General features: G+C 53.5%; 2 protein-coding genes across 3 annotated transcripts in view; one reads left to right on the top strand and one right to left on the bottom strand.

Moving 5' to 3' along the window:
• Positions 1-3,255, top strand: part of SRCIN1 (SRC kinase signaling inhibitor 1) — a 43,596-nt gene extending 40,341 nt beyond the window's left edge. For both annotated transcript variants that reach the window (XM_049778970.1, XM_049778963.1), the window contains one exon: positions 1,424-3,255. In XM_049778970.1, the coding sequence (XP_049634927.1) occupies positions 1,424-1,558 (135 nt within the window). In that variant the 3' untranslated portion in view covers positions 1,559-3,255. The remainder of the gene's footprint in view (positions 1-1,423) is intronic.
• A 5,925-nt stretch (positions 3,256-9,180) lies between these two features.
• ARHGAP23 (Rho GTPase activating protein 23) overlaps positions 9,181-20,720 on the bottom strand; it is an 84,791-nt gene continuing 73,251 nt past the window's right edge. The window contains exons 21-24 of the mRNA XM_049778867.1: positions 15,913-15,954; positions 15,457-15,553; positions 13,537-13,568; positions 9,181-10,317 (exon numbers count right to left, since the gene is read on the bottom strand). Coding sequence (XP_049634824.1) covers positions 9,253-10,317; positions 13,537-13,568; positions 15,457-15,553; positions 15,913-15,954 — 1,236 coding nt within the window. The 3' untranslated portion in view covers positions 9,181-9,252. The remainder of the gene's footprint in view (positions 10,318-13,536; positions 13,569-15,456; positions 15,554-15,912; positions 15,955-20,720) is intronic.

Raw genomic sequence — 20,720 nt, 5'->3', positions numbered from 1 at the left:
AGAGGGTGTTTTGTTAGAGCAAGACATTCCCTTTTTGGGAAGAGTATAGAAGTCATTGAGGGGACACAGGGACACTTTCACAGCCTGAGGGGACACAGGGTGCTTTGGGAACACTCTCCTAACCCTGAGAGACTTGAGGTGCTGTGGGACTCTCTCCTGATCTGAGGGGATACCCAGTACTATTGTGCTTCGCCAGCCTCAGAAAGTGGGTTTTGGATGTCTTTGTGCTGAGGCTCCTAGAAGGCAAAGAACTTTCCAGAACAGAAGCTCACGAAGCACTCAGGGAAGTCTTTGCTGAGGTTATGGGAGGAAGGTCATCTCCTGGCTGGGAGTCATAGGGCCACAAGCTCTGCTGACTTCTATATGCAAGTGTATGTTTGGCCCCAGAACCTGGGCCTCACTGGCATGGCTTTGCAGGCTTCTGGGGGTTTGGAAATGAGCTCAGCTCCATGCCAGGTGCAGGGATGCCTAGAGCAGGATAGATCAACTCAGGGGGTACTGGACAGAGGTCTGAATGATGAGGGGACTCTGGGGCCCAGAAGAGAGGAGAGCATGAGAGGAGACCCCAATATGGGAATGGCACACCTTGACTTTCTAAGGGGGACATGCAGGCTGTGGGTACAGTGTGGAGAGCAAAGCAGAGAAGAAAGGGCTCCTCACTGATGGAGCCTGATGGAAGATCCCAGTAGCTGTGGGGACCCAGGTTGGAGGGAGATGACAGGAGCTGTCATCCCTCATTGCCCCAACCCTGAGTCTCCAGGCTACTTCACCAAAGCCAGCTTTCATTTCAGGGAGCCCCATTTCCTTAGAAAACCCCCACCTACAGGGGATCTAGGGCGGCTTCAGAACCTGCACTCTGGACACAGCCCTGGGAGGGTGCCCAGCTTCTGTGGTGAGCTCCCTGCTGGCTGCAGGGCAGAGCTCTTCCTCCCTTCTCTGGGTTGAGGTTCTTTAGGGAAATGCCTCCAAGAGGACATGCTCTGGCCTTTCACTCCACCTACACAGAGGTGGAGGAGGCCATGGCAGGGCTGCTGGCAGTGGGGCCCCTCCCAAGCTCCCCAGTATTCCTATGGCAGCTAACTTTTCCCTTCTTCTTTCCCCCCCTCTCCTCCCCTGCCTCTCCCCATCACCCCGTCTGCCCACTCTGGGCTGGTCGTCCTGTGCATGCATCTCTGGCCTCTCTTCTGCCTTCTCTCTCCCTGCCAGTGATGCCGACCTCACAACCAGGTCCCAGCTCTTTGTCTCCTGTATCCCACTCCTGTATCCCTCATTTATGCCCTTACTCTGGCCCCCTTCCTCCCCTGTCTCGGGGTCATTCTCTCTGTTGCCCTCCCGAGTTGCTTCCATTTTCAACACTTCCAGGGGGGCCAGCATGAAGGCTCTCCCTCCTCTCTCTGACCCCTGACCCCTGTTTTTGTTCCAGGCCACTAAACCATCTAAAGAGATGAGCGGGTCGAATGAGACCTCGAGCCCAGTCTCAGAAAAGGCCTCAGCTTCCAGAACCTCCATTCCCGTATTGACTTCCTTTGGGGCGAGGAATTCTTCCATCTCCTTCTAGAAGGCCCCTCACACTCCCACCCCAGCCTGTCCTCCCTCACCCCTGCCACCTCTCTTCCTGCACCCTGTCCCCTCATCTCCCCCCACCCCACCCCATTCTCCAGGACCCTCCCTCTTTAGGGTGGGCCACAGACATGACCCCCTCTCTTTACCATCCCTAGGGGGTGGTTTTGGTTTTTTTTAAATAATTCACTTTCAATTATCTTTTTTTTTTTTTTTTTAAGAAAAAAGACAAAGACAAAACAGTCAAACTAAAAGCCAAAACACACCACCCTTGACTTCCTGTTCCAAAAGGGCCCACTTCCGGTCCTCGTCCTTGCCGTTCTCTCCTGACTCTTCCTCCATGTCCATCCCCAAGTTCCCGCCCTCCTTCCCGCCTGCCTTCCCAAGAGCTCTTCAAACAACCGAGCTGCGGAGCCTTGGCACAAGAGAACATCTCCCCTTCCTCGGAAACCTTCCTGCAGAACCACCTGGACAATGGACTGGCTGCAAAATGGGATGCAGGGAGACTCTGGCTCTGGAGGTGCCCTAGCCCTCCCCACACTTGGATGTGATGGAACTTGGGGGCTCCCTTCTCCTGGAGAGCATACTTGAGGGGTCCCTGGCTGGGCAGAAGACCCTGAATTTGGGCCTGGGAAGGGGTATGAGCTGCTCGGTGCTCCCTTCCTGTAGGAGGAACCACTTGGGGTTCGAGGAAGAGAAGCCCTTGGCACTGTTGCGGGAAGGTGGAGTTGTCATTCTGGACTTTGGGGAGCTGCCTTGGGAGAGTGCAGCCCCCAGAGGGGTATTCTGTCCGTTTAGTTCCCTAATTTAGCACTTTAACGACTTTACCTTATTTAATGAGGGTGGGAGGGCCAGAGTGCGGGTCCTAGAGAATTAGATTTTGAGGCCTGGAGGGTGGGAAGGGACTGGGGGTGAGGGAAATGGGAGGAAAGAAAAAGGGGTTAGGGGTGGGGGGCAGCCAGGACAGCTCCCACCCATCCTACAGGTGGGGGGATCTGACCCTTCACCATCCTCTCTGAGATCTTTCAGGGAATGGGTGCTTTTAAGTGGGGAGCTGGTGATCCCTAGTGTGATCCTTGAAGATCCCCAAGGCCCTGGGCTGTGAGGCTTCCCACTAGGTCCCGAAGGGAAGGAGAGGCTGACTTTGGTTCCAGCCCTGCCCCGCACCCCCAGAAGGGACAGTGAGGCCTAGCAGGGAGATGACAAGGAGTGGGGGGGGGTTCCCCAGGGAGCAGGATTCCTAGTTGGAGCACAAAGTGGGGCTAAGCACAGGGGAGGGGCTGGAATTAGTCTTCCCAAGTAAGCACAGACTATAGAGACTTGGATGGGGTGAACCGCCTAGATCCTGGGCTGGCAGGGAGGTGGGTATTTGGGGGGGAGCTGTCGAGGCTGGGGAGGGGGAAAACTGGGTTGTGTTTCTTCATTTTCTTTTCTTTTCTTTTCTTTTTTGGTTGGTTCATCCTTGTTTCCTATAGCTTGGATCATTTTTGTACAAAGGCAAGCAAGCCTTTTTGAAAAATAATAAGAGGAAAAAAAAAAAGTCCCTTCTGAAAAAAAAAAATCCTGGAAAACAAAAAAAAAAAAAGGACCTCATAAATGATGCAATTACTTTTAATTGCAGGCAACTCTTTACATTTAAGTGAAGTGTCTTAACATTTTATATTGTTTTAAAAATATATTTACATATTATATATAAATACGTAATATAAATATATATAAATATTTAAAAAAGAAAAAAAAAAAGGAACCACGGCTCTCTCCTGGCCGCTGATTGGGCGGGGGAGGAGGGGGCAGGAGGGCGGGCACACGGCGGTGACGCGCTTTGATTTGACTGGCTGTACAGAGACACCCCCTTACCCCACCTTCCAACCCTGACTTGGGAGGGGAAGGGGGAATGGTGCCCCCTCCTCCCTGCGCCCCATTACTCTTCGCTTGCTACTTTTCGCTTGCCCCCAGCCCTGTGCCCTGAATGTGCGCCTGTCCCCACTGTCACTGTCCTGAGTTGAATGTCCCTTGGTGGGAGAGGGGGAAGGGAAGGTGCCCTGGCCCCCAGTCCCCATCACCCCCACCGCACCCCCCACCCACCCCACCCCCGACGTGGAGCCCTGTTGTGGGTTCTGCATCTTTTCACTCTGGTCCCTTGCACATTCCCGGGCCTAGCGGCTGCTGCATGGACTTGTGCTGCGTGTGCTGCGTGCATGCGTGACCGCCCACTCGCGTGTGCAAGGTGAGTGCCCGACTGTCTTGCGTGCAGATGAGAGACTGGTCCGGGAGGCTGTGTGCGGAGGGCTGTGAGCGTGTGCACGCCTGTGCGTGCGTGTGCATGCGTGTGAGCGAGTGTGTGTGTGTGTGTGTGCTCGCCATCCACCTGCTCTGGCTGCCCTCCCCAGCCCACCCACCACCTCGGGGTCCTCTCCAAGCCCGCAGCACGTGCCCCCCCAGCTGCATGCGCCTCGCTGCTCTGTCCATCAGTGTGTGCTTGACCAAGAGAAAACTTAAGACATCTGGGGGGGACCCCTGTATCTGGTTCCCCCCAGCCCTCATCCACTGTGCTGTGTTACTCGCATGGGGGGTTTTCTCCCACCCCTGCTGCAATATGCTGTTTCCACACACCCTCCCAGGAGCCTCAGGCCCGAGGCTCGGGAGGGGTTCCTAGTGGGGCCCCACAGGCCGGCTCCGCACCTCACCCCATCACCCCGTAGGGCCCGTGTTGGTGTAGCAGTGACAGCTTCTGTGGATATTCTGTGACCTCTGTCGGTGTAATTTGACAATTTCTAAATGGAAAAGGATTGCTGTGTTTTCTGTCTCTTTTTTAATGTCCTTTTTCTTCTTCCCACTTCCCTGCTCTCTTTCCTTTTCGGTTTTTCTAGCCGAGTGTTTGGGGGCTTCAATAAAACTGGTTTCTTTTTCCTCTCCTGGATATCCTTCCTGGAGCCTTCTGTCTCTTTATTTCCACCATCACCCTCTGGAAGGGACTGGGCTGGGGGTTGGGGGGGGGTGAAGGCTGGGAACCCAGGCAACAATCAGCCCCAAGCTATCCCAGGGCCAGGAGGAGGAGTGGGAGTGGTGAGATAGGTGGGAACTGGAGAGGAATATACTACTTTAGTAGTACCTTAGTATTAGTAACCAGCACCTCTCCTCTACTAGTAAGGGAGATTTTTGTTTGTTTTGGGGCCACACGCAGCAATGCTCACTAAGGGCTTACTCCTGGGTCTACAATGGGGGTTGAAGAGATCATATGGGATGCTAGGAATTGATCCTAATCTGTGTCGGCCACTTGCAAGGCAAAGGCCTTACCTGCTGTATACCAGTCCACTGCTGGTATTCTTACATCTCTTGTGTTGTTTGATCTGCTTTTGGGGAACTTGTGCTTTTAAGCCACACCAAGTGATATTCCTGGCTCTATGCTCAGGGGTGAGCCCTGTTGATGCTTGTGAAGAACCATAGGCAGTGTCAGAGATATGAACCAGGATCAGTAGAGTGCAAAATACTTAACCCCAACACTCTTGCTCTCTGGCCCTAGTTAAATTTTGTTTGGTTTTATTGGTGTGGGGGAATAACCATGTGGTACTTAGGTGTTACTTTCAAGAGTAGCAGGAACCATGGGGTGCTGGGGATGGAAGGGCCACACTTGGCAGCTTTCAGAAGTTATTTCTGGCTCTGTGCTCAGAAATCAGTCCTGACAGGTTCAGGGAACCATGTGGGATGCCAGGAATCAAACCTGGGTATGTCCTGGGTCAGCCACGTGCAAAGAAAATGCCCTACCCACTGTGCTATTGCTCTACGCCCCCAATTTATTTATTTTTTTTGGTTTTTGGGTCACACCCGGCAGCACTCAGGGGTTACTCCTAGCTCTACGCTCAGAAATCTATCTTGGCAGGCTCGGGGGACCATATGGGATGCCAGGATTCCAACCACCATCCTTTTGCATGCAAGGCTAATGCCCTACCTCCATGCTATCTCTCCGGCCCCAGTCCCAACTTATTTTGAATCTTAAACTGTAATTCAAAGTATGAATGAACTTCAAGGCCTAGGAGGTTGCTCAAAGAGCTTGGCATACACACAAAGAGCCCAAGTTTGATCTAACATACCCCACAATATTGCACCACCAGGCCCCGAGCACTTAACCATCTGAATCACAGTGTGGACCTGGTATGGCTGGGGTGGGGGTGGTTTCTAAGCTCCTAAGTACAGTTGGGAAACCTCCCCCCAAAAAACAAAAATAGGCCCAGAGAGATACTCAGTGGAATACGGAGTGTGCTTTGCATGTAAGGAACTCCTAATTATGCCAGGGAACCCCTCCCGAGCCTCGGGCCTGAGGCTCCTGGCAGGCTTGGGGGACCATATGGGATGCCAGGATTCGAACCACCATCTTTCTGCATTCAAGGCAAACGCCCTGCCTCCATGCTATCTCTCCGGCCCCAGAAATAAAATTTCATCTTGATGATGCAGATGGGTACATATACACAGAACCATGTATTTATGTTTAATTTTTGGATCACACCAGGTGATGCTCAGGGGTTACTCCTATACTCAGGAATCACTCCTGGCAGACTTCAGAGACCATATGGAATGGCAGAAATGGAATCTGGGTCAGCCTCATGCAAGGCAAGTGCCCTTCCCTCTGGAATCTCTCAAGCCCCAGAGCCATGTATTTATTTAAATAATTTTGTTCAGTTCTAAGTTTTGTTCTAAATTTTGTTCAGTTCTAAGTACTTGGGTCACAACTAATTGTGTTGATTTCATGACCATCTGGTGGGCCAAAATCTACAACTGAAGACCCTCCTCACCTGCAGGTTTGGTTCCATCCCCACCACAAAGGCCCTGAACACCTCCAACCCCCAAGAGGAGAAAGCCTTGCCCTGGTCAGCTCATGAGAGCTCAGCGTGCCCCACAGGTCAACTGTGAGGCCTTTCTGATTTATCTGGTATTAAAGGCTATGCCTCTGTTTCATCCAGTTCTAAGGGTCTTCGATACCACCCCACCTTCTGAACATTGTTAAGCTGAGTCCTGGGGGAGTTTTTGAGTCATCTTCCCCCAACTCTCCCCTCTATCATTATCAGAGATCATGATGGTGTTGGGGTCTCACATGCTTCCATCCTCCCTGGGCCCCATCACACTCTTCTATTGGTCAAGCATCTTGAGAGATGGAGGTAAGGGTGGGGATCTGCCCACTGTTTGCGGGGGGGGGGGGGGGGAGGGGGGGGTTGTCCCTGAGGTCACCCAGATGCCACGGTGGCCTTTGTTTCTTTCCTCCTTCCCTTCTCAGTTGTCATTGTGATGACCAGGACTCGTACAATCTAATCACTATACACTGGAAATAGCACTTTAGGGACCAGAGAGATAGAACAGTGGGTAGAGTGCTTGCATTGCACACAGCCAAAGTTCGATCCCTAGCATCCTATATAGACTCCTAAGCCCTCCTGGAGCTTTCTCTGAGCGCCACCTGTTGTAACCCCTAAAACCAACAGACCAGACCAGAAATAGCTCTTGAGTCTAGCCAGGAGGAAGATCCCAAAGCACATATTCAGCTGCTGGGGATTGCATTCAACAGGTGGGATGGAACTTGCTGGCCTCAGGCCTGCAGAGCAGGTGCTCTATCACTGAGCCCCAACTCCTCTAGCCAAAACTCACCCTGGTGTCCTTTTTACATGGGGGGGGTAGTACCAAAGATGGAAGCCAATGGCTATTAGGTGTGAGGCTTGTGCTCTGCTACTGACCCACAAACACTTGTCTCTCAGCACTGTTCATAGGCAGCTCAAGAAAAGGCAGTGAACAGGCCATGGGTTGCACAGCCAGAATTATGCCGGGCAGCCAGTTCAGCCTGCTAGGGCAGCTCCCCTCTGGGCTGCTCCTGGGAGCAAGGCTCATCTATCTCTTAAACCAGTGGTCCTCAAACTATGGCCCGCGGACCACATATTGTATTTGTATCTGTTTTGTTTCTTCATTGCAAAATAAGATATATGCAGTGTGCATAAGAATTCGTTCATAAGTTTTTTGTTTTTTTTTGTTTGTTTGTTTTTTGGGTCACACCCGGCAGTGCTCAGGGGTTATTCCTGGCTCCGGGCTCAGAAATTGCTCCTGGCAGGCACGGGGGGACCATATGGGGCGCCGGGATTCGAACCAATGACCTCCTGCATGAAAGGCAAACGCCTTACCTCCATGCTATCTCTCCGGCCCCCATAAGTTTTGTTTTTACTATAGTCAGACCTTCCAAAGGTCTGAGGGACAGTGAACTGGCCCCCTGTTTAAAAAATTGAGGACCCCTGTCTTAAATTGTGCTATCTCTCCAACCTCCCTGTGCCCAAGTCCTTGCTCAGACTGGGGACCCCAGTTGCCTGGAATTGAAGTTTAGCTCATTCTGCCACCTTCCCATGGGGCTAGGACCTCTCTCCTCTGTCTGGCTCCCAGTCCACTGGCCCACTCCTCCCTCCTTCCAAAACAAGCGAGACGTGGACTCAAGCCTCCAGGAAGGCCGTTTATTTCCAAGATATAGACTATACTTTAAGACACGACTTTTCAGAAGCAGAAATCTTAGTTGTCGCCTAGAGAGGTGTGTGAAAGCACACGGTGGAAGGGGACATGCGGACGTGGGGATGAGGGACCGTGGGGCCAGGAGGCATCTCCAACTGTTACAACACTTCTTTTAAATGAGCAAAACAGCTTTAAAAATCCTTATAAATTCTTTATAATATGTTACACATTTAGAGACAATATTTACAAGAGGAGGGAAAGAAGGGGGATGAAATCTACAGCAAGTTGATGCATAAAACATGGGGACTGAGAGGACAGTGGGAATGGGTGGGTGAAGGGGTTCACAACCCCACGGGGGCTTCCCTGGAATGAGTGAGGGCGTGTGTGGGGAGGCCTGTGAGCTATTTACATGTGCAGGCAGAGGGGGGCTGCGTCCTGCCCATCCTAAAGCAATAAGCTCAGACCCCAAGCCGGTCAGGTCAGCGTGTTGGTGCATTGAGACAGAAGTATTTGAGACAGGCAGATGGAGGTGTTTCACTAAGCCCCTCCTGAGGGGGAGAAAAGGAGGGTCTGTGTGCCCAAGTGTGCAGCAGGTACCCCTGAAAAGGACAAAACGAAAGACCAGAGCACTCTAGCCACACTGGGGAACAGCATCTCCCCATAGTCAAAGCTCTTGCTGGTTTGGGGGAGTGTGTGTTGGTATGCGATGAAGTGTCCAGGACTGAGAGTTTCCTTGGTGACACTGACAGCCTTGCCTCTATGGGGCATCCTGGGCCACTTGTGGACTCTGACAAGAGCAAGTGGGGCAGATCTGTGTGCACCTAGGGCAGATGGGGGCCCAGCTCTGAGCAGACTACCTCAGCGTGCACCCTACCTCTGCCAAAGACACCCCAGTAGGATCAGGAGCTAATGGGGGAGTGGGGAGTGAGAAGGAAAAAAAAAAAAGACAAAAACCAGCAGCACCCCATGTCTTCCTTAGCCTTGCTTCCACCGCAAATCCACCCCCTAGGCCGGCAGGGGTTCCTAAGTGCAGACATAAAAGGGTCCCCCCATTTCCTCTCCATCACTGCCTCCAGCAGCCTCTGCACCCCCAATTCCAGCGCACAGACCAGAGTCTGGCTTTGGGGTCCCAGACTCTGGGGGTGGTGGCCCAGGGATATGGAAGGGACAGTCGGGGAGGAAGTGTGTGTGTGTGTGTGTGTTTGGGGGGGATGCGGGTCACAGACACTGGTGGAGGCGGGCAGCGACGGAGCGACGCGGGGGCTGGCTGTGCGGGGCGCCGGGGTCCCCGGGGGCGGGAGCAGCGGACGAGGCGCGGGCCTTGGTGGACTCCAGGCTGCTAAGGCCCGAGTCCTTGTTGTCGCTGTGGGGCGCGCGGGGACCAGGGATCTCCGGGGGGGCGCCGCCGCCGCCCAGCTCCTTCCACTCGTTGAAGTTGAGGTCGGTGAGCGGGCTCTGCACCACCACCGTGTGGCGCCTCCAGCTGCTGCGGCGCCTCCGCGTCTCGGGGGACAGGGGGCGCCGCAGCCGCACGGCCAGCATGTCGTCGGCGGTGCCGCGCAGGCGCAGACGCAGCGCCTCGAGGCGCGACGGCCGCGAGCCCAGCGCCGCCACGGCCGCCAGGGGGCGCAGCGACTCCTGGCTGCTGGACGACGCCGACGCCGAGCCCGCGCCCGCGCATGCGCCCGCGCCGTCGCCCGCCGCGCGCCCCGAGCTTAAACCCGCGCAGGCGCTCAGGCCCGCGCAGGCGCCCCCGTCGGCGTCCGGGCGGCTGCGCGCCAAGCGGCGGCGCGCCAGCGTGTCGCAGGGCATGAGGCGGTGCGAGCTGAAGGAGGGCCGGCGCCCCAGCCGCGCGCCCCCGGGCCCCGCGCCCTCCGTGTCCGTCTCCGTCTCCACGTGGCTCAGCTCGCTGCGCTCGTCGTCCGCCTCGTCGCCCGCGCCCGCCCGCCGCCCGCCGGCGCCCGAGCACTCGCTGCGGTCCATGGTGGACAGCGTGGAGTAGCCCGACACGATGGAGCGCGTGTCCGCCGGGGCCGCCGCGGGGCTCAGGCGCCCCGGGCCGTCGCCGTCGCCGTCGGGGTCTCGGTCGCGGGCCCGGGCCCGGGCGGAGGCGTCCGGGGCGCCCGCGCCCGCCCTGCGCGCCTCCTGCTCCGAGTCGTCGTCCGTGCTGCTGCCCAGGCCCCGCGCCCCGCGCCGCTTCTTGCGCTTGCGGTTCACGGCCGAGATGAAGGAGATCGCCAGCAGCTCCCGCGCGTACGGCTCCTTCTTGGGCGCCCACGGGCCCTGCGGGGACGGAGGGAGACACGGATGGATGGATGGATGGATGGGCTCCAGAGCCCAGCCCGAAGGAGCCGCCCCGATCCATCGGCCTGGACCACGCCTCGTCCCCAAGGGACGCGCATTCCCACGCGCACACAATCACTCGGACACACACACATGCACCTTTACATATAGGCATCTCCATATGCATATAACATAGATATATATTAACTCTCACAATTTTTGTTTTTTTTTTTTTTTTTTTTTTGGTTTTTGGGCCACACCCAGTAACGCTCAGGGGTTACTCCTGGCTACGCGCTCAGAAGTTGCTCCTGGCTTGGGGGACCATATGGGACACCGGGGGATCGAACCGCGGTCCGTCCAAGGCTAGCGCAGGCAAGGCAGGCACCTTACCTTTAGCACCACCGCCCGGCCCCGGTTTTTGGTTTTTTGGGTCACACCCGGCAGCGCTCAGGGGCTACTCCTGGCTCTACGCTCAGAAATCACTCCTGGCAAGCTCAGGGCACCCTATGGGATGCCGGGATTCGAACCACCCACCTTCTGCATGCAAGGCAAACACGCCTAACCTCCAAGCTATCTCTCCGGCCCCACATTTACAATATTAATACACAATCCCCATCATGCATATGCACTCACACACTCTTATACTCATATATAGACATATATATATATATATATATATATATATAGAGAGAGAGAGAGAGAGAGAGAGAGAGAGAGAGAGAGAGAGACTCACACCCACAGTGCAACCCAGCATAAGTGAGCATTACTGACGAACCCCCATCTCTGCTCCAGCTGCGCTGTCACTCCCTGTGCTCAGCCCCCCCCCCCCCCATTCCCAGCCTTGAATCGCCTTTGGCTTGCTCTTGAATTAATGGGCCAAGTTCACTTCCTTTTCCCCCCAAACTCCACTCTCCAACATTAACACCCTGGTGAGGCAATCAATCTAGGGCCTCGATCAATCCCATTGACAGCTCTACTGCCAAAAGTGCCTCAAGAATCTCATAATCGGGTTGAAATTGTGACTTCTACCCTCACTCAGGCATCTCTGTGCTGCTGCTCTCAGGCTAGCCCCCTGGATGATTTGGAGCCCTGGCACCTCCAACCTGGCTTTCAGCTCCCCTTTTTCTGGCTCTTTTCAGTCTTTTAGGAGGTCCTTCCAACTTTTATCCCTTAAGAAAGTATGCTCTGGGCCTTTATGCAAGGCGTTTGCCTTGCATACAGAAGGACGGTGGTTTTAATCCCGGCATTCCATATGGTCCCCCGAGCCTGCCAGGAGCAACTTCTGAGCATAGACCCAGGAGTGACCCCTGAGCGTGCTGGGTGTGACCCAAAAACAAAAACAAACAAAAAAAGTATGCTCTGGGGCCTAAGAAACAGTACAGGGGTTAAGGCACTTGCTTTGGACACAACTAACCCAGATTCAACCCCAGGAAACCCATATGGTCCCCAGAGCACCGTCAGAGTGATTCCTGACTGCAGAGCTAGGAGTAACCTCTGAGCATTGCCAGATGTGACCTCTCAAAAACAAAACAACAAAACGAAGAGGATTCCAGGGGTTCTGTTTTTAGTCCACCCCCTTTCTCCTGTCCGTGTCCCCAGGTTAATATCCTTCCCTCAGACAGGGCTGTTTCAACTTTTTCCACTCAGGGACCCCTTTTTTACCCTAGAAAATCAACATGAGCAGCTCTGACAGAAACACCTCGAATTCATTACGTGCTTGAATGTGACTTAATTCTTGGTCATTGCTTGTTCAGAAACTTTATACTGTTGACAAAGTTTTGGGGGTCCCTGGCCATTTAAGTACAAAGCCCCATATTGGGTTGCAGCCCACAACTTTAGACTCTGGAGTACGTCCTTCCTGAACGTTCCAACTGCCCTGAGGCTTCCCTGTCCACCACTGGAATTTTTCATCTGTGACTCGTCTCTACCTGGGTGTCTACAGGCAGCTGAACCACCTGTGTGGGGATCCCCCTTTTACTTCCCCACCCCCTCATGTTCTGGACCTGGTTCCTCCTCACTCACTTTCTTCCAGCTCCTGAAAGGAGCCCCAAAGTCAGCTCATCATCTACCTCATTGTCCTTTCTCCTTCAAGAACTCACTGCCGAACCCCACCCCAGCCCTCCCTGGCATGTATTCTACCCACCTTCTGCCTCTAGGACCTGTAGGAACATTCCCAGCAGCCCAAATGCTCATAGAATTATGAAATAAACTCTTATTCCCCCATGCCAACTCATACAGGGCTTCTGTGGGCCGGGTTGGGGGCGGTACTGCCCTGTGCCTGTCTCTGCATGAGCTTGCATGCTTTATTCCTACGCTGGCTCTGCCCAGCTGGCTACCTGGTGTGGCTGGACGTGACCTCCCCAATGCTGAGCTTAGTGCCTGGCATGTACCAACTGCTCCGTTCATATTAAGAGAATGAGAAAGGGCTGAAGGAATCCCCTCAAGCCAGGAAGCCTTGGAAAGTTGGGCTGGAATGAGCGGCCTGACCCCTCCTTGCCCTTGTCCCTGGCCACCTTTTGTTTCAAACTGAGAAATAACAAATCTGAGGTGTTCAGCCTCGAGAGGGACCAAGAGTCTTAAGATGCCTCATGCTCATTTGCTGGTGGCTTCTATCCCTGGCCTCCCCCAGGGAACCCAGGTGCCTGCAGGAAACACACATGTCCTTTTTTCCAGACTATGGTGCCTATGAGATAGCTCAAGGTCATCCCTGTCGTGGGGCAGGGATGGGGACCTCCTCCCTACCAGGTGCTTGAGTCATTTGTAGCAGTGCTTATGGGACCCTGTGATGCAAGTCACATATCCCAACCCTTGCAGCTACCTCCCTGGCACATTCATGATATTGTGTCTTTCCTTCTGCTTGCTCGAGGCTCCCAAGGACCCTAACATGACTATTAAATCCAACCATTGGTGTCAGCCCCTTACGGAGATCAGAGACTCCTCCAGCATAGATGAGAACAGAAGGTGGGATGAGGAAAGGAACCCAATACACTCAGATCTTGGGCTTTGTCCCTTGGACTAGTCTGATTTCCTGGTCACCCAGCTCCTGCCCCAACTTTCCACCTCATTAAACGCTGTTAAGAATAGTCCTCTCAGCTGACCTTGGACACTCAGCTGTGTCCACTGACACTAACAACCATTGAGCAGCCTCTGTGCCCAGATGCAGATCACCCCAATTTCTGGCTGGCCTGAGGAAACCCTCAGCCTGGCATTAGCACTCACCTTGGACTTGGCTGAACTGCAGGTAGTAGAATCTGTTGGAGAGAAACAAATGAAAATCAGTGGGAGAACAGGGCAGGAGAAGACAGTTTGGAACACAATTCCCTCAAAAGCTTCAGAAAGCAGGGGTGCAGAGACCTATCCCACCCAGCCCCAAGTGCTGTGGGGGAGGGATGGAGCAAACTGTGATGTCAAATACTACTTCCATTTGGCACAGGAAGTGATGTCACAGCTATCCTGCCCCATACTTGCCCACTGTCCCAGGCCTCTCTCCCTTCTCTCTCAACCCTGTTACTCTGAAGCACTGGAGAGAAAATACAAAATACAGATGCACTCCACACACCACAGTGGTGACACGCAGCACGTCACGGATGCGTGGGACACATGGAGACCACACGGACATGAAGGTGTACTCCCACATCTACTAGGACATGATGAGGATGTTGGGGGAGGCTGATCAGAGAAGGTGGGAGTGGCCTGGGATTAGATGGGAGCCATCTCCAGAGGTCCAGGAGCGCTTTGTGGCAATGAACCTGTTTATTACCAGGGAACTCCTTGCCTCTTGGGGACAAAAAATTCATTAAATCACTGGGGTTCAGTGGGGAGAAGGACCCAGTAAGCAATTCTGGCCATGTCCTCTGGGGCTGGGGTCACAGAGGGAGCTGCGGGCGGTGCAGTTACTCCACACACTCTGGCAAGCAAGTTAGACACCTCCCACCATGCCTCCCCCCGACCCCTACACAAGGTGAGAAGAGCAAATGAGTGACCACACAACAGACACACAGCAGGGAACTGTGGCAGGTGATCAGAAGAGACGGGCACCCCTTGCCAACCCTACCCCCCCATGTCCTTCTGGCAACTAGGGGGGTACATCTGCCAGAGGCTGGAGTTCAATTGACAACAGGCAGGGCCAAGGGTTGAGGAGCTGTTGGTTGGAGCCCTAGAGGGCCTAGTGGCCTTTGCTTTATTAAGTTTTTGGGCCACACTTCCGGTGTTCAGGGGTTACTTCTGACCCTCAGGGGCTCTAGGGATTATATGGGGTGCCAGGGATGGAGTGAGTAAGGCAAGTGCCCTCCCTGCACTCTACATTATATCCCTGCATTATATCTCTTAACAACCCCTCATTTTGAAGGTGGCACCTGGTGGTGCTCAGGGCTTATTCCTGGCTATATGCTCAGGGATCATATGAGATGCAAAGAACTGATCCTGGGTCAGCTGCATGCAAGGCAAGTACCCTGCCCACTGTGCTATTGCTCTGGCCCAGGACCGGCGACCTTTGATGGGTCCGGACTGCCTGTCACATGGCTGAGGGGCTCGAAGCTTCTCCAGCAGTCGGCCCTGCTGTCTGGGGTGACTGAGTCTTCTGGGGGTGGAGAAGTTGGTCCCTGCCCCAGCCCAGCCTGGATAACCAAAAGTGGTGGAGCCAAAGGTTCCAGCATAGGCTGGTGGGGAGGGGAAGCTGGGGGTCACAACCTCAAGTCCCCCCACCCCGGACCTGCCCAGCCTGCTTATAATCACCCGCCACTGTTAGTGACCGAGGCACACTACCTCACTGTACCCTTCAAATCTCCAACAGGTCCGCTGGAAGCGGGCAGGGAAGGGGGAGGAGTGCACAGGGGAGGAGAGAAGGGCAGAGGGGCAGAGGAGAAAAGGAAGAAAATTAAAAAGAGGCACATGCCCAGAAGTACGCAGCCCTGGGTGGGGGGAGAGCGGGGGGGGGGGGGGGCAGGGAGGAGGGGACCAGCCCTGCCACCCAGGGTGGGGAGACCAGCCCCAAAGCAGCCTCCCTACAGACAGGACCTTCCCAGCAGGCCCTCAAAGGAGGCCGCAGCCCTGTCTCAGGGATGGGGGTGGAAAGCTGGGTGTCTGGCCAGGCATCTGGAGTCCCAGGAATGTGGAGACCCCCCACTTCCCAACCCTCACCTGACCCCGTGTCAGCGGGGGGCACTGTCCTGCCGATGTTGGGCAGAAGGTACTCGATGTTGGGCACCGACTGGGGCTCCTTGTCATCCACAGGGGTCTGTAAACAGGGGGCGGTTGGCTACTGTTTCCGCAGAGGGCCAGGGCCCCTGAGGACATGTGGGGGTGTGCCTGAGGTTGGCAGCTTCTCTGGAGTATGAGGCCCCAGGCCCCCCACCCCCAGTCTGTGCCCCCCAGGGCCAAAGCCAAAGGCCAAACTGCCCCCTCAGTTGAGAGGAGCTGGGTCTCCCCAAGACCAGGCCTCCATCTCCTCTGACTGGGGATGGAGGGGGAGACTGTGTCCCCTACAAATTGATGCTCCTCTGTAAAGGGTCGATATATTCTGCCACCAGCTTGAGGAACCCTCACCCCCACCCCAGGAAGGACAACCCCCTGCCGCCGGCCCTCCGCATCACTCACTCGTTCTCCCTTGTCTTCATCATCGCTGAAGAACCAGTCAGACTGCGGAGGAGATGGGAGAAGTGATGTCATGAGGGAAGGGACCGTGCAGAGACCCAGATACTCCTGCACCCACACTGTCCAGTGAAGCTGAGTGGGGGCCACGAGGAAGAAGCCCCCCCTTTATGCAGCAAAGGCAAGGCTGGAAGGGCCCAGAGGGAGCTGGGGGGAATCCTAGACCTTGACTCCCAAAGTGATGCGGGACCTTGAGGAGAGAAAGGAAGGGAGCCCCAGTGCGGAAGGACAGTGCAGCTATGAGGGGGCCGGACGGGTGTAGACAAGGGACCCCAGGGAGAGCTGCTCTCGGCCCTGTTGTCACAGTCTTGCACACATAAACACATGCACCTATGTATACCAACATGTTTGAAGCACACAAGTTCACATGGTCACACACATCAACATGCTTACATGCACACACACATGTACAAAGGCTCATGTGTATACTTGACATTCATACTCACACACGATGCATATACATGCTCATACTTCCAATACATGGTTACATATACAAGCTCAGACATATACTCACTTTTCATAAACACTCACAAGCTTGCAATGCTTGCTACATGCATACACACATGAACACATGTACCCTCACACACACCTTCAGCTCAGAGGCGGGAGCTACAACAGCCCCCCCCACCCCCGCTGTTCTCTCAGCCCTGCTGAGGGCCCCACACTGACAACTGGGGGTCTGCCCCGCCCCCTAGGAAGGGACAATTCTGGAGAGAGGTGTCCGGAGGGTCCCTGAGGGACAGGCAGGCCAAGGATTTCTCCAAAATGCCAGCTGAGAAAAGAAAGGGATTCAAAAGCCCATCCGAGAGCCCAGATCATTCTAACTCCACCCCCACTTCACTCCTATTCTCTCTCCCTCTGGCTCCAGATCACCCCTTTCTCCTCCCACCTTCATCTTTCCTTCCTATTCACACTTTCTCTCTGATCCGTTCCTCTCTCCTCCTTGCAATTCTACATTAAAGAAGAAAAAAAAAAAGAAAAAAAAACCCTTATTCAAATCAACATTGTGAAATTTGAAAAATCTTGAAGGAAAATGTCAAAGATTTCTGAAGAAAAATGTCTGCTAATGAGGCAGCAGGGGGGTGGGCAGAAGAGAAACTGGGGACATTGATGGTGAAGGAAACATGCATTGGTGAAGTGATGGATGTTGGCCATTGTATAACTAAAACTCAATCATGAGCCACTTTGTAACTATATCTCAGAGTGATTCAACTAAAAATATTACTTAAAAACAGGGAAGGGGTATGAGAAAAGAAATGGAGAGGGGCTCTGTGGCCACTGTATATGCACATGACCATGGCACATTACCAGACCATGAGATTTGCCACCAGATCCCACCCAAGTGTGAATGACCTGAGCCAGGACATTGGGAACTAGGAGGGAAGGGGCAGAAGGCAAGCAGGAGGTGTCCCAGGCTTTGACTGTGTGTCACGATCACTATGATACCTGTTCGCTCCCCCACCCCTGGACTGACCTAGTGACCTGGACTGACTGGTCACCCTCTGAGTTCACACAATGACCTTGCCTAGTGTCAGCCTTCTCAGAGCATGGTCCTGCTGTCATGCACATCCTGAACGCCATTGACCTAGACCCTGCGCATGGGGGACTCACGTTCCTTATAAAGCTGCCGTGTGAAAAAGGTCCCAGGGTCACAGCAGCAGGTGACAGTACAAAAGGACAGTACGAAGAAAGGCAATCTTATAAAAGCCACTGAGCATGCAGGGCAGGAGAGCTGGGTCTGTGCAAAGTCCTGGGTTCTATCGCCAGTACCTTGTGGCACCCCATCGTCTAGGCCCAGGCATTGCTAAGACCAGTGACCATAGCCCTATGTATGTAAATGAACATATGAAAACACAAAGCTCATTCTATCTTGGAAACTAACCTCAGAGAGTTTTCAAAAGGCAAATGAGTGTGGGGCCAGAGTGCTAGTACAGTAGGGAGGGCATCTGTCTTGCACATGGCTGACGCGGGTTTGATCCCTAGTATCTCATATAGCCACGCAACACTGCCAAGAGTGAGATATGAGCACTATCAGATGTGTCCAGAAAAAAAAAAAAGATAAATAGGAGCAGGAGACATAGCACAGTGGTAAGGTGCCTTGCATGCTGCCGATCCAGCATGGTTGGTGGTTCGAATCCCAGCATTCCATGTGGTCCCCCGTGCATGCCAGGAGCAATTTCTGAGTGCAGAGCCAAGAGTAACCCCTGTGCACTGCTGGGTGTGACCCCTAACCCCCCAAAAATAAAAAAATTAAAAAAGTAATTACAAATTGGTATTTAAAAATAAATAACAACAGAGCCAGGGATGTGTAGTTTAATGGTAGAGAACTGGCCTTACATGCTTGAGGCCCTGGTTCCATCCCCAGCACTGCACACAGAATAAAAGCCAAATAATGAATTATAGATTCAATTCACCAAACACTGAAAAAGAGATTTCTCTTGAGGGAGGCATGGTTTGGGCCATATTCTGCAGTATTCAGGGCTGACCCCTCTGGCTCTGTGTTCAGGGCTCTCTCCTGGCAGGGTTTGGAGGACTCTGTGGTACTCAGGATGGAACTGGAGTTGGCTATGTACAAGGCCTGAATTCTGTGCTTTATTTTTCTTTAGTTTTTAAAGATTAAAACTCTTTTATTTAAGCTTAAAAACAGAATGGATAGGGGCTGGAGAGATAGCATGGAGGTAAGGCCTTGCATGCAGAAGGTCTGTGGTTTGAATCCCAGCATCCCATATGGGCCCCCGAGCCTGCCAGGAATAACCCCTGAGTGCTGCCGGTTGTGACCCAAAAACAAAACAAAAAACAAAAACAAAAACAAAAAAACATAATGGATAAAATAAACACAGAAGGATACCTGTAAGCCCATCAGAGTACAGGGGAGACTGGAAAGGGAGGGGTGAGAAGCCAAGGTGACTCAGTGGGAGAAGACGTGTGTCCCAACCTCCCATTGGTCACACTTAGACTGTGAGGAGGAGAAGCAGGCAAACAGGCAGTGAGCACGGGCAGGAGGGAGAAGAGAGGTCAGAAAGGCAAAGTCTGGGGCCACAGGTCTCGGTTCAAATCACAGCTTTGGGCAAATCATCACTGAGTCTATTGACTCATCTGGAAATGGGCCTAACATGAGCCTTTATCCCTAGAACTGTGGAGGGGAGGAGAGGGCACAGTGAGTGAAGCAGTAAAACTCTTCAGTGGCCAGAAAGAATCAGCTTCGGGAATTAAAGGGGCAGAACCCAGGCCAGGTTGGCCAGAGGGAGCCTGCAGAGCCAGCTTTCACCCAATGTGGGGACCAAAAGTGCTTAGAAGTCTATAGGACATGGGGCTGAGTGAAAACACAGTGGGCAGGACATTTGCCTTGCATGCAGCCGATCCAGGTTCTATCCCTGGCATCTCCCATATGGTCCCCCAAGCACCATCAGGAGTGATTTCCTGAGTGTAAAGCCCACCAGGAGTAACCCCTGAGCATTACCCAATGGCCGCACCCCTGAAAAAAGTCTATGGAAGATTTCTGTAGGATCCATGGTAAAAGGCTTTTCTCCAGCCTGTCACCTGGCTGTGACCTTCTGGAAGAACATGTCAGTTCATGCCACCCTGCTTCTGTCTTGCTTCTACCAACTAACTGGCGGGTCTGTATCCAGAAATGAAACCCTGAGTGGGAGCATCTGGCCTGGTGTCACCTCAAAAGTAATTCAACCTGTCACAGACTTGTTCTTTTCCAGGCATGGGGCTAAGGCTAGGCAGGGGCACAGATATGCCACCCATCAGGCTTTGGACAGCTCAGATGGGTCCTCAGCTGACCAGAGATGATGGGCCTTGGGGGCATCTCCAAGGCTGTAGATGTAGCTATAAGAGCAGCTTGTCTCTCTCTCCCCCCAAAATTCAATATTTGAGAGCCTCAGGGGTTCCCTGATATGTTGCAAAATTAAATTTGAGATGCACTTCTGGTGCATCTCCCTGACCCCACCTCACTGCCCTCGACAGCTGGGACACCCGGTGCTGGGACACTCCCCCATCAACCTGACACTGAGAGACAAGCAGCTGCTTGTGCCTCTGGCTCAGGGTCCCAGTCACCCTCAAAGGAAGGACAAAAGCAGGTCAGTTGGACAGTGGAACCGAATCCTCCCACTGCCTCACTCTGCTGTCCCTCCTAGGTCCCTGCCGGAAAAGGACCTAAGCATTGGCTACACAGCCATGCCTAACCCTGAGCTGTGAATCTTGTATCAGCCCCTTTATATTTAGTAATCTGATTTCTCTTGTCAGAGACACTCTTGTTATGACTTTTTAAAACATTAAAAAAAGGGGCTGGAGAAAAAGCACAGTGGTAGGGCATTTGCTTTGCATGCAGCCAACCCAGGACGAATGGTAATTTGAATCCCAGCATCCCATATGGTCCCCTGAGCCAGCCTGGAGCGATTTCTGAGCACAGAGCCAGTAGTAATCCCTGAGCACCACTGAGTGTGAACCACCCCCAAAAAAAATCGTTAAAAATATTTTTTAAATTGGGCCGAAGCAATAGCTCAGTGGTAGGGTAAACACCTTGCATGTGGCTGACCCAGGATGGACCTCGGTCCGATCCCTGGTGTCCCATATGATCCTCCAAGCCAGAAGCAATTTCTGAGTGCATAGCCAGGAGTAACCCCTGAGCATCACTGGGTGTGACCCAAAAACAAAAAAACAAAAAAATTGTGCTCTACTCCAGAAGGTGCTGGGAAGGAGCGAGCATACTGAGGTTCTGAAACTCAGATTCTTGCCCATGTTAGGCC

Source organism: Suncus etruscus, chromosome 1 (assembly GCF_024139225.1).
Source record: "Suncus etruscus isolate mSunEtr1 chromosome 1, mSunEtr1.pri.cur, whole genome shotgun sequence".
Taxonomy (NCBI): domain Eukaryota; kingdom Metazoa; phylum Chordata; class Mammalia; order Eulipotyphla; family Soricidae; genus Suncus; species Suncus etruscus.
The sequence above is the reverse complement of the archived record's forward strand: the minus strand, read 5'-3'. Positions and strand labels throughout refer to the sequence as shown.